Genomic DNA, 14290 nt, shown 5'->3' with positions numbered 1-14290 from the left:
CGGTCCGAGAACCGATCCTTGTGGTACTCCCAATGAAATTTTGAGGGGCTCGGAAATTTCATCATTCACCTTCGTTATTTGGTATCTATCGCCAAGGTACTCTTCAAACCATTTTATAGTTTTTCCTTTTATTCCTATTTTTTTCAATTTAACAAAAAATAAATTTAAGGTTTCTTTGTTTTGTTTTTTCCGCAGTTTGATTGTAAGGAAATATTAATTTTTCACTTAATTAGTTTAAAATAAATTGATATTGATATGCGAAACTGAAGAAAGACTCAAGTCTTTATGAACAGTTTCGGGAGAGGGGTGGATGTTTTCATTGTAATAGATAGAGATGATATTTAAATAGGAATTTCAATATTTCACGTTGCCACGGCTTATCGTTAGGAATTGACAGGCAACAGTGAATACATTTATGTTTTAAAAGTATCTACAGTGGACCAGCTTGAAATAGCAGTTTAAATATCATTTATGAACCTATTTTTCTACTAAACTATGTGTAGTTACCTACTACCTGTTAAAATCTATGGTATTTTACGTTTCTACGACTTATCATTATAAAAAGAGTTGGTCGCCAACACCATGCAAGGCCGGGTAAATTTTTAACGCATAGGGTATTTAAATTTCACATCGGTACGGTTTATCTTTGGGGAGAAAGTCAATTTACAGCAGTCTTCGTCTTTTTTTCTCTTTATTAGGGGTCTTTTACCAAAAAAAAGTTTATAGTGTCGCTACAGCTTACTGTTTTGGCGCTGTTTGAGGTTTGAGTTTGAATATAAATGCGTAATTTGATAAAGACAGCAAATCCGCGCAGCGCCGAGTAGATTATTAAAAAAATGTTTAAATGTGTTTTCTATTTGATAGGTTAGGTTTTTAGGAAATAAATACAAAAATATATTTTTGTAAAAATATAAGAATAATATTACTTGTAAAAATAATTACTTAATACTTACTAAAGAAGGTACTGCGGTTCTTCTAATGGCTACATTATATTTGAAATCCGGACGTTATTTTCTACTTCCTACAATTTTCTATGGAATGTCACTGACTGATAGCTGTCAGATTTCTGACCTTAGAGCCGATGGAAAACGGAAATTAGGGCCTTGATTAGTTTATTATGTCATCGGTCCGGCCTTGTGATGGTATCAACAGTACCTAACTCCTTCGTACACGGATACGATCTAGATTTAATGCAATTTTCGAGTTGCGAACCCCAGTAACCAGCCGTAGATTACAAGGTATGGATCATATACATTTTTTCATAATAGATACACATACATTAATATCAATGCACGCAATACTGACCGGGTTTTTCTTTGGTTGATCTCGTGATATACTTATTACTCTAATATTATTGATCTAGAATTTCGCACTTCAGGTGGGTCATCAGTTATTATTAAAAGTACGCGCGTTCCTTGTATAAAATAATTCTATTAATAATATTGACCGGGTAATATCAATGCACCCGGGAAATTCGTGTCGCAATTTTTATTTTTTGCACTGTCATTTCATTATATCCTTTTTATAAACAACCCCTGTAAAATTTTCAAAATGTGTGTTTACGATTCATCCATTTTTTCTTCCACCTTTTCTTCGCCTGAACTGGGATACACTTGCATTGAACAGACAAGTATAATCATGTTGAAAGTGCGTCAAATAACGTTTTTCATAGCATATATTTTGAAATATTGTTTCTGTAATTGTATTCTCAAATGTACGTTTTCAGGAGTTTAAAACATAATGGCTGGATTTATCATCCAAATCATATCCGACACCCTAAGTATTATTACAATAGCATCATGTCTGGTGTTGAAAGTTCCACAAATTATGAAACTGTACTCTATGAAGTCAGCAGGCGGCATGAATTTAACCGGACTGTCTTTGGAGTTATTTAGGTAATTTTTTACATTAATAAAGTTTAAAGTGCTTGTGTAAGTAATTTCTTTTAACTTATGAGCACCGATTGTTATTGTTAGTATAAGATTTAAAAAAAAATTCTTCTTGTGGCTTGCTTATTATTACACTTAATGTGAAAAATCTAAATTTCTCAATACAATTGAGTTTGTGTTGTTTATTTTTATTTATATGCTCTTGTTTTACATTTGGAGCTTGGATAAATATAAAATAAGTATTAAAGTAATAACAGTGATTAAAAATAATACATATTTATTATATCTTGTGTGGTAATCTTTTGCTTCAATTATTCTCAAAATCAAGTTTTTTACCGTATTTTGCAGCTCTTCGCTGTGGTTCTGGACAATTTTCAACCTTTCTTTTTATTCTTGCTTGGTATTTATAACACTGTTAAACATTTATCTTTTGAGAAGCTCCTCTATAAGAAAAATTCTCCATAAGATTTACATCCAGAGTTTTCCTAGGCCAATCCAAAAGAACTTTTTTTAGCTGTTATTTTTTTAGCATAGAGCACCATCATCCATAATTATGCAATTTTCGCCATTAGAGAGCCACCGTGTCAGCTGTGGTAACTGTCTATTTTGGAGAATTTCCCGGGATCGGCCTGAAGTCTTCCAGTGCCATGACAGATGTAGGATAGCTACTCTTTAAAAATCCTGAAAGGGGAAATCGAGTGGAGAAAAAATTGCTTTGTAGTGTAGTGGTGTTGGCCTACCATGATTGAAGTCCTGGGTTCGATTCCTGGGATCCGATTACAATGGGAAGTTAACATTTATCTTCAATTTAACTACAAAGTAAAATTAAGTTTTTTGTATGAAAAGCAGAATATGCATACATTTTTTTCTTCTTAACATATTCAATTATAGATTACCAACAAAGATACTTTTAATGTTCTCATATACTCATTTTCGTACATAAATATCGGTTTTTGTTTAAAGATAGTCGAAGATAATTCTGTTAACTTCCCATTGTAATCAGGGCCCTGGGAGGGCTGACATAAATTTTTAAGGTGGTTTTACATTACAATATTTCACTGTCCTTGTATTGGCCTTAAGTGTAAGGCCGAATACCTTACCTTCGCATAACAGATGATGGAAATATGCTCCAACGATGTTTTGAGTATGTCCACATTTTTGTAAAGGCTGAACCCTCCCTAGGTAGTTATTTAGGTATTAATTGGTTGCAACAGAGAGGGAAACCATTTTGAGAAGATAATAGTCATAAGACCTGTAAATGTCTATACTTCCATATTCCCTTCTTGAAATGTTTAACTCTCTGTTGCAACAAATTTAGATCGAAATATGCTCAATGTAATGTTCCAATGTATGCACCACTGGTTGTGGAAAGTGAAATTATGATTATGGTATTCATATATTTTTCAAAGACACTGTTACTTTTCACACTATCTAAACTTGATCATAAATAAAAATATATTCCTAACAAATATTTTTACTTGGTGGTGTTTCACGTGTGTTTTTTTATTCCTGATTTTCAGCTATTCTACAATGTGTTTATACAACTACTGCATGGGTTATAGTCTTCTCTCTTACATGGAATATCCTATTATTCTCATCCAGGAGTGGGCTCTTATATTCCTGGTCTTACTCTACAAGAACTTTTTAGGAGACACTAAAATACTTTCAGCTATCGCTGCATATTTTCTTCTGGTTTTGGGATTCGGCTCAAAAATATTACCGGCTTCTTGGCTATTGTATATTATAGTAAGTAAAAACATAAGTATAATGCACTACATCTTTGAAAACAATCCATTGCATTGAAATATTATTACCAGAGTGGCTGATTATTTTTGTATTGTTTCTAATGATTTTTGCACACTTAAAAAAAAATATATTTCATTAAAATACAAGGACTAAAAAGTAATATCGTATTTCCTCGATTAAAATACGCACTTTTATTTTTAAAGACCAAAAAAACAATACCTTTATAAAAAAACAGACAGTCGTACAATCATAGTAAAAAGGATTTTAAAACAGGCATATTGTTTTTGTCTTCGTCTTCCTACAAAACATCATCCTCCGTGCCATCAAAAGCATTAATGATGCATCATTTCTTATAAGAATATTCCACTACTGTCTCCAGGATTTTATTCCAAGCAACTGACACCTATTCTGCGATTTTCAAGAATCACTGATGATTCATCATGAATGCAGAATTTTCCAGCAATTGTCAGATGCACACTGAATTCAGGGACACCAAAACGGGATAAAATATGTGTCGTATAATCGAGGAAATAATACGATATATACAAAAAATAAAGGCTCAGCTAACTCCAGCATCAACTGTCATCAAGTGGGGGTGATATAGTTAGCAGCTGGCCTGAATACTGTAGATGCTTCCTGAGAGCATTAACCACACATATCTACTTTACATGGCATAAGGTTCTCAACATCCTGGACTTCCGCTGCTGACAGTTCGCCAACAGATTATGTCAGAATTACTGGTCGCAAACCTGACTTGTAAGAATGCACAGGAGCTGTCAGCAGACAGAGAGGCCTGGAGGCTTGTATAGACACCATATACTCCAACTAAAGAGCGGACATGGAATGATAACAGATTTTTTTTTTCTGTAACTTTGAGGCAGAATCTAATCAAATTCTGTGTAAGTTTATTCTTGATAGACTCTACTAAATATACTAAAAAAAGTCCGAATCTGTTTCATTTTCAAATATATTTTGTTTTATTTATTTTTTCAAAAATATTTACACAATAATCTTAAAATTCTGCTGAATTGTAAGCATACAGCTCGTCAGCAGGCTCATGTATATTTCTTTGATTATTTCATACTTAACCTACATTAATAATAATTTTATTTGAAAAACATTACATATTAGAAACTAGATTCAATCTAAATCCACGGAAGCATTTCCTGAGCAATAGGGTTGTTGATGGTTAGAATAAGCTGCCGCAAGAGCTGATCTCAATGTGTAGTCCCAATAGGTTCAAAAATGGACTAGATTTGTTTTCGGAAAAGTTAAATTGCGCCAACAACTACATTTAAATAGATTTAAGCATACCAGCTTTAAGAAATAATAATAATATTATATCATATTTAAATTTTATTATACGAGGCGAGTTTTTTAAGTTAGTACCGTTTAGAAATTCCACCGCGGCAGCGCTGCAGTCGGTGTCCCGCGCATGCGCACTGTGTACTTACATTTGTTGACAAGCCATAGACGCCATTACGGCATCAGTCGATCGTGTTTACATTTGCTTTTGTCAATAGAGAATCCCGCCGACTGTGAAATATGCGCAGTTTTACGTTTTCTTAGTGGTAAAGGCGTGAAAGCAGTTGACATTCACCGTCAAATTTGTAATTTTTATAGACAAAATATCATAAGTGGTAGATTGTTACGCAAATGGGTCAGAGCTTTCAAAGATGGCCAAACGAATTTTCATGACGAAGAATGGAGGGGGCGACCCTCATTGATCACTGACAATTTGGTGCAGAAAGTCAATAAAAAAGTAAAGAGAACAGACGCTGGATGATTTATTTATTAGTATTGCAATTCTCTCAAATTTAAAAAAGTATTGTCTATGAAATTGTTACCGAATGCTTAAACTATTGAAAACTCTGCTGACGATGGGTACCAAAAATGTTGACGGAGGAACACAAAACCAAACGTTTAGGCAGCCCCTTGACTTTTCTTGAGGGTTATAATGCTGAAGGTTATGATTATTTAACCCAAATTGTCACAGGCAATGAAACATGAGTGGTCTACATTACACCAGAAACAAAACAACGATCCATAGAATGGCGACATTCAACATCGCCCAAGAAAGTGAAGTTTAAGCAGACAATTTCAGCCTGGAAAATCATGCGCACTGTGTTTTGGGACAGGAAGGGGGTGTTGCTTGTTGATTGTTAGCCTTGTAGTGACAATAAATTCCCATACATATTGTGAGATTTTAAAAAAACTGCGCTGTGTAATTCCAAACAAAAGGCGTTGCATGCTGAGTAAAGAGATCGTTTTGTTGCATGACAACGCCCGTCCACATGCGGCCAATCAAACTCAAGATCTCATCGCATCATTTGGCTGGGAACAATTTGATCATCCACCATACAGTCCAGATCTCATGCCCAGTGAGTACCACGTGTTTCTACATCTGAAAAAGAAACTCGGAAGTTAACGCCACGATGATGATGATAGCCTAAAAACGGCCATGTTCAAATCAAGTGGCAAACTTCTATCGTGACGGAATTCAGAAGCTTGTAGTTCGATATGACAAGTGTCTTAATATTGGTGTTAAATATGTGGAAAAGTAAATAAAACTGTGGTCTTTCATGTAAAAATTAAATTGTTACAAAAAGTTTACTCATTTTTTTTTTATATCAAAACAGTACTTACTTGAAAAACACACCTTGTATTTACAAATTAAAACTATCATTAATATTTTTTCAAAAAATCCATTAGCCATAATTTAAGCATCGTCTCACTCCTATATTTAACTCACTATTCTTAATTGTGTTTGGTAAAATGTTACATACTTTAGGCATACTGTATTGCAGTGTCTTATATATGTTAATAACAGCAAGTACATATATGTAATAACATGTATAATTATAAAAATACAATATTGATAGGTACTGCAAGAAATACTTTTGCATGTACATTAAAACTTCAATTATCCGGATTAACAAGTTCCAGATTTTATTGCTTTTGAAATAATACAGCAAATTGGATTCACATTCAAAACTTACTTAAACATGTGCACCAAAGTTAACTGCACAATAAAGTTAAATTAAAACCATCTTTTTTATATTTTATTTCCTGATAATGATTTGGATATTTGGCGATCCGAATGACTGGAGTTCAGATAAATCGAGTTCTTCTGTACTTGAAAATCATAACTGAACTAACACTTATTTAACTTATTTGACACTAACTTTTGTATAAATACTCAGCTGACACCTTCACAACATAATAATCATCTGTTGGAATCGGAATCATAATGATCAGTATTCACATAATGTAATGATTATGATCATAAATAAATTCTGTACTAAAGCTTCACTGCCAAACTTGCAATACTGTCGGATACGCAGCGCCGGATCTTACGGGATCTAGCGCCCCCATTACTATGGAAAAGGAACGGGAATATTATTCTTCTTCCAAGTCGGTCCCTCAATGCTGAGGATCGTGATCACCATGAACACTTCTGATTAGTCTGTTCCACTCTAGTCTGTCCTCAGCCCTACGAACTGACTCATAAAATTTTAGCCCCGTAGCCACCTTTATTTGGTCAGTCCATCTATATGGGATTCTACCCCGGCTTCTACCTTTAACTCGGCCAGACATTATTGCCTTTTCCAGATTGTCTGGCTCATGTCTGGCAATATGTCCAAAGAAAGACAGTATCCTTCTCAACCACTGATAGACGAGTTGTAATATGGAGCTCTTCTAGTATCGATGCATTCGTTCTTCTGGCTGTCCAAGGCACACGGAGCAGCCTTCTCCAACACCACATCTCGAATGCATCGATCCTCTTCTTCTCCTATGCACGAATTGTCCACGTTTCAGACCCATATAGGAAAACTGAGAATACCAAGGCTTCCATTAACTGCTTTTTTGTGTTTATTGATATACCTCGATCTCGCCACATCTTCTCCAAACGGTTCATTGCTTCTTTGGGCATTTGAATCTTGTTTGTATATACTTATGTACTTACGTAAATTAATACAAGCATTTTATTCTCCCCTCCAGGCATATTTCTACCATTTCTTCATTTCAATAAATATTAAATATTTGCGTTTTACCACTTATTAACCTTTTTTGTGTCAGTCTATTTTGAGACATCCATCTCTTCATCAGAACATCATTACACTAATAAAAACACATGCACTGATTACTTATTTTTGTTTAGATATCATGTTTTTTGCTGTCTATTTGTTTATATATTTTTTTAAAGTGGACATCTACGAGGGTTGTCCAAGAAATGAAGTCTTTTTTTAAATATTAGACGCTATTTCATAAAAGAGTGTAACGGGCGCAGACTTCCCCCTCCAAAAGGAGAGGTGAGCCGGCTCTCTGGCTGAATCAGTATGACCTTGGCATCTGTTTGAGATAGACGCTCTGCTGTTGAATCCCGCCGCCTGTGAGGTAATGGGATGAATCAGCGCAATGTCAAAAAGTGGTGTACTGGATTTTCCAGTGGTAAAACTAATGTTTATGATGAGTAAGGAGAGGAAGGAGGTCCTCAATCGATGACGATTGAATTGAAAATCATTGATTTTAAAATTGGAGTATGCGAAGGTGTGTGATCGTTGGCTGCCCAAAATGCTGATAGTAAAAGTGCCCAACCCTCTCCTACTATTTAGTTTTATGTGATTCCACTTCCCTTCCATGGAACAATAAACACACAGATATTAGTTCAAACAACTGATGCGATGCAAGTACGCAAATATTTATTTATTTTGAATTTTTTTGCAATGGAGAGGGAAAACATTTTTGAGAAGGGAATATGGAAGTCTAGGCGTTTACAGGGCTTATGTCCTGTTATTGGCTGGTTTAAGTGGCCACTTTGCACACCGTGTAACATTCACCATTCTGCCTATGTTTAAACATCCGCATTTCCCTAACTCTTCCGTCTGTTGACTTTTGAGAAGTAAGAGCTGAAACCTTTATTATGCGGGTGAGATTCATCCGGCTGAACCATTTCACCTACTAATCAACGCTTGAAAATATTTTTTCAATTTTTATACTTATACAAAAAATATTTAAAAAACATAAAAAATTAAAAAACTTGTAAAAAATAAAACTAAATAACCCTTAAGAGAGGAAATCCAGTATGTCTACAAACATTTGGACATACTCAAAACATTATTTATTTAAACAAAATGTACAAACGCTTTGATGTTTGTTGGTTGACAAAAATGCTGACAGAAGCTTATAAACAAAATCTTGTGGAAAGAAATCATTTTTAAGACATTTTTTCCAATCAAGGCGAGGCGGCCCCAACCTGGTGTCGAGTGATTTCCTCATTTTTCTTCACCTGAAGCAACATTTGCCGGAAAATGGTCATAATTCTTGGACATCCCTCGTATTTTGGTTTTTCTTTAGCTTTTGTATTTAAAATTGAATTTATTTTCAATAAAAAAAAAAACAGTACGTAAGTGCCTACATAAATATGGTGTATTGTCTATACTTGTTTGCGTAAAAAATGTGGTTTGATAATATTATAATAGATTATATGATTTATTTCCAGCCATTTTGCACTCCTATCAGCGCCAGCAGTAAGCTAGTGTTCCTGTATGAAATACTAAAGACAAGGAACTCCCAAGCAGTATCTCTATTGACTTGGTTTATATCGGCCTTTACAAACGCAAGTATGTTATAATGTTTAAATATATAGTAATATTTTGATTAGTTATAAAGTAGCTACATATTATAATATTTTTTTTATGACATCTATTAAAATTGTGCTATCGTTTTACTTTTTTTTATGTAGGTAGTATGGCAGTAGTAGAAATACCCACTCTAAGATGGAAACAAGAAATATAGTTTAGTATAATACATTTTATCATACATGCCAAGTGGGCCAATAATAGTGGAGAATAGCACAGAACACCGAAACTTGAGAAAAATAATGTTTTTAATTGCTGGGAATCAAACCCTCCATGCGTGAGGCAAGCATCTTAGCCATTCTATTGGCGGCCAATGGCCAGTATAATATATAATAAATCAATTTGTTTATAGATAGCAATTATTACAAAGTAGTTTCAAGCATTTTCTGGTTGGTAAAATAATTTGATAGAATCTTACCTTAATACACACGAAAATTGATTGTAATCGGTTGTAGATGCATGTTCTAGGGAGCCCGCCTCACAATCCTATGGAACACATTAAACTATTAAAATTTGTTGCAACAGAGAGGGAAAACATTTTTGAGAAGGGAATATGGGAGTCTAGGCATTTACAGGACTTATGACCTGTCATTGGCTGGTTTAAGTGGCCACTTTACACACTGTGTAACATTCACCATTCTGCCTGTGTTTGAACATCCACATTTCCTCAACTCTTCCATCTGTTGACTTTTGTGAATTAAAAGAGCTGAAACCTCTATCATGTGAAAATCCAGCCAGTCTGCAAGCATTTGGACATACTCAAAACATTGACATCAACTATTACATTAACACAAAAAAATCCCACATCGGCATGGCCTGTGTGGGATTAAATTGGGTATAAATAAAGTGTGGGTATAAATTTTATTTTGAGTTGAAATAAAGTCCACTGGAAGAATATGATATAATATCAAAAAAATAAAAAATGAGTCCTAATAATAAAACACAATTTTTTTGCGACTAAAATTGAGAAAATTATAATAAAAGTATATCCATCTGTTCATTAAAAAAAGCTATTTAAATCGGCTTTTTTTATCCATAATATTAACAAATATAATTTTCTATTGCTACTTTTAACTGGGCATCGATTATAATGGGAAGTTAACATTTATTTTCAATTTTATCTACAAAGTACATTTTTTTTTTTTTACGAAAAGCAGAATATGAATACATTTTTTTCTTTTAAACATGTTCAATTATGGGTTACCGATGTAGATTCTTTAAATTTTCATGCAAATATACTCATTTTCGTAAACAAATATCGATTTTTATTTATAGACAGTCGAGATAACTCTGTTAACTTCCCATTGTAATCGTGGCCCTGGTAATCGATTATGTATTTTCAATCCAAGGTGAACTAAACTATTTTTTGCCATAGACAAATGTATGCCAGGTACCATCACCACAATTCTCCCAATTGCTCTTGTTTCATTTTTGTGCTTAAGGGTATCCAGTCCATTTAAACATTCTTGAAAAAATCACTTTTATTCCCCACTGTATTAATTATATCCCTTGTTGCACTACTTAAATGATAATTTCTATTATTTCAGCTCGAATCTTCACCATATATGTTGACTCTGCCGACTTCAACCTGTTAATGAATTTCGGAATTTCAACATTCCTCAGTTCTTCTATACTATTTTCTGCCTGGTTCTTTAAAGGCAACATGAAAGTTGAATAATGACTTTTCATAATGTCCCCGGTGTCACGATGAACAAGCATATTTTTACTTTATTATGTATTTGCTGAACTAATTTTATGGTTTTCCCACATTGTTTTAAACCACTAAATGAATATAATACTAGTCTTAAAAAATATATTTCCAATCGACACAGGTTTTTCAAGTCACGTGTAAGTTAATTAACTACAATCAATATTTTTAATAGATACTCGCACTGTAATTTTTAATAATTCTCACTTGTCATAAATCATTAAAAATAATATATTTCAGAAACAACCTGTTCCTTCATCAAGATGCTACAATCAAAACAATATTTTAAATATCCATGTTTTAGATTTCATAAAACATTCAGCAATGTTACTGTATTTATGTAGTGGTTTTAAACATCACTAACCACAATTAACATTTGAAGAACTTTATTATTTTCATTACTTAACAATTTGTATATATTTTCTTTGTTTATATAGTAATTTTAAACAGGGTAAAGTATATCATCTGTTTAAAATTTACTCATTTATCTTATTCACTGAATCTTCACACCAACTACTATAACATGTATTTATTTTTGAAAGAAACATTTGGGTTCTTACGATTGACTCAAATATTTCAATTTTGGTGGCCATTTTCAACGAGTTGTAAACGACTCACTATTAGAAAATGGGAATCAAGTTGTAGCTGAGTAGGGTGCGAACCTTGGACCTTTGATCCGTGAGAACATGATACTAGCCACAGGACCACAAACCGATTAAGTATTTATTGAGCATTAAAATCTATCTTATTTTGAGGCTTTAATTCATTAGAAATTGTTATAAAAATAAAACTTTGTTATTTGTGTTTTTACCATAGTTTGTTTTTGCATAGATTCTATAGTGACATTGTGAACAATATTATGTATGTACTATATTTGTTTTATATCACCCGTCGATGGGATGAGTGCTCTGCCGAAACTATAGTAGTGTTCTTGTAAAATAATAAAATTGTGTAACTCTAATAACAAAGTTTTATCTTTATCATAATTTGTTTTTGGTTCATAATTATCTATAAATATTTACTGAATAATGAAACCTATTTAATGTAGCTGTGAAAGACCTAGTAAAGGCCAAGATAACTGTAAATTTTTAGAATGGGAACAAAAAAACTAATTTGGGGCTGAATTAAACTCAATAAAAACGAAAAAATAGATGTTCCATTATGCAGATTTATTTGACTTAAAATGCAATTAAATATTTTACTATCAATTTACAGTATTTGTTTTTTACAAATAATGTTAATTACTGCTGAAAAGTATAATTTATTAAAAAGCATTGATTTTTAAATCCTTTAACTAAATTAGTTGGAAAGCCTTATAGACAATCGACAGCATATATTTATTTTGTAGTCCGCAATTTTAAATTAATATTTATACTTTAAATTTTATTCTCAATAAAACATACATATATATGTATGTATGTAAAAAAAATTTCTTAGGGTAAAAATTGCTTTTGCTTTTTACAAAATTATTGTATTCTTAATTTAATAGATTGTATATAAATATAAAATAAGATTGCTTCAATTAATGATTTAGTCACACAAGTATTATATGTAACTAATTAGAACAATTGTATACAATTTAATACATGAGTATGTAAAATTGTATACTTAAACTTATGACCTTTTATCTATATTGATATACTTAAAAAATGTTATCTTTTTTTCATTACGAAATGCGACTGATGAGTATTTTTTCAGCGATATATTTTATGTATATTATTATACTTATTTGTACATACATCGATCGCCCAATTCATATCAAACATTTCTGAATTCAACCAAAGTTCACATAGGTAACTAAAATGAATTTATTCAAGATCTTGACATTTTATGCTTGAATTATAAATCTTTTTAACATTTTCCATAATGCTTGATGATAAAAAAAAATTTAATCCTTTTATCTCAACCGTAAGAATTTGAAAATGTTTGACTTGACTGGACTGTCAAATTACTTTTGGCTAAAGACTTTTATATTCTGTATTTCAATTTTTTTTTGTTTATTGCATTACATTAACATTATATTAATACATACTTTTTATTGGAGATGCCTTTTTGAGGGTTAATGCGTTAATTGGTCTATAAAACATGTATAACAATGTAAAAATGATCTTGAAGTATTGCTATTTACCATTGACATGGATATTTTTTAATACTTCTGATGATTGTTTAACTCTGTGGCAAAATTTGTACAAATATTTATTTCTGCATGTAATAAACTGACAAACTATGTATTAAAAAAATTACCGATCATGCGATTATTTAAGGAATACTCTGTTTTTCTGGAGTGCGAGATTTTTAGAGTAATTTTTATTCAAAATCTGTCTTTCATCAGTCAGTCACATAAATTACATAGTAAAAAAATATCAGTAGAAATATACAATTAGATAGGTGTGGAGCTTGTTCGAATACAACTGGACAATATTATGGACTTCATATAAAAGCTCCCATCTATATACACTCGAAAGATAAAAAAAAATATCAGGGGTTAAATTGTTTTTCTTTCAAATAGCTTGTTATTTAATATTTAAAATATGTACTAACTTCGAACTAGGAACTAGTTACGAAATATGGTTTCAATGAAAAACTCTAAAGTGATTTTTGAAAAATTTGGATTTTTTACATTTATTTAAATTGTAAACTATGACATAGCATATGGAAGTACTTGAACAAATGAGTCATCAAATTTTGTTGCAACTGTTCACTACCAGAAATATTTTTTATTTGTGTTTTTTTTTTAAATAATAATTTTATCAACAAAAAATAATTTTACCGTGTACAATAAAAATACTCGGAATGACTAAAAGTAACAAAATAAGCACAAAATATAGGAATATATTTTGGTCTTATTTTTTATTATTATATATACAAATAAAAAAAGCCCACAAAAGCTTGACCTGTTTGTGGGATTTATTTAAATATGATATTAATGCTGTGTAAAATCAACTCCATGAAATTGGCAATAGTTACTGCACGTAGCTGTTATTTCCGAGGTCTGATAAAACTATAACAAAATAATTAAATATTTATTTTCACAGAACATTATGTACATAAAAATGCACTTTTTCCTGTGTAGATGAATAGTTTATTAAACAAAAAAAAATTACCAAAGAAAGCCATTGGAAATATGCATGGTTTAAAATTAAAGAGGCTATTAATGATTTAGAAATATATCCAAAGGTCAATTACCAAATAATTTACATATTATTAAATTGTTTATGTATTTTTAAATTCACTTTTTTATTTAATCTCATACGAATTGAAGAATTCATATTATTTCAGTTGAAAAATAAATATATGAACAAAAC

The 14290-nt window shown here is 31.8% G+C and overlaps 1 protein-coding gene across 1 annotated transcript; it reads left to right on the top strand.

The window, feature by feature from the left end:
* The first annotated feature begins 1046 nt into the window (after positions 1–1046).
* Positions 1047–12593, top strand: LOC148270739 (solute carrier family 66 member 3-like). Its single transcript, XM_088242244.1, has 5 exons — positions 1047–1238; positions 1727–1895; positions 3410–3635; positions 9139–9259; positions 10825–12593. Exons 2-5 carry the CDS (start codon positions 1741–1743, stop codon positions 10953–10955), a joined length of 633 nt encoding a protein of 210 aa, XP_088098370.1. The 5' UTR covers positions 1047–1238; positions 1727–1740; the 3' UTR covers positions 10956–12593.
* The last annotated feature ends 1697 nt before the right edge of the window (positions 12594–14290 follow it).

This window comes from Micrasema longulum, unplaced genomic scaffold (genome assembly GCF_059751315.1).
Source record: "Micrasema longulum isolate JH-2025_06_02 unplaced genomic scaffold, ASM5975131v1 h1tg003505l, whole genome shotgun sequence".
In the NCBI taxonomy this organism is placed as follows: domain Eukaryota; kingdom Metazoa; phylum Arthropoda; class Insecta; order Trichoptera; family Brachycentridae; genus Micrasema; species Micrasema longulum.
This window is presented reverse-complemented; position numbering and strand designations above follow the sequence as displayed.

What these genes read in the sequence shown, in the direction of transcription:
- LOC148270739 (XM_088242244.1), top strand. Translation starts at nt 1,741, where the DNA reads ATGGCTGGATTTATCATCCAAATCATATCCGACACCCTAAGTATTATT. An exon ending in CTGTCTTTGGAGTTATTTAG is followed by an intron (nt 1,896 to 3,409) that starts GTAATTTTTTAC and finishes CCTGATTTTCAG; the next exon opens with CTATTCTACAATGTGTTTAT. An exon ending in CTTGGCTATTGTATATTATA is followed by an intron (nt 3,636 to 9,138) that starts GTAAGTAAAAAC and finishes ATTTATTTCCAG; the next exon opens with CCATTTTGCACTCCTATCAG.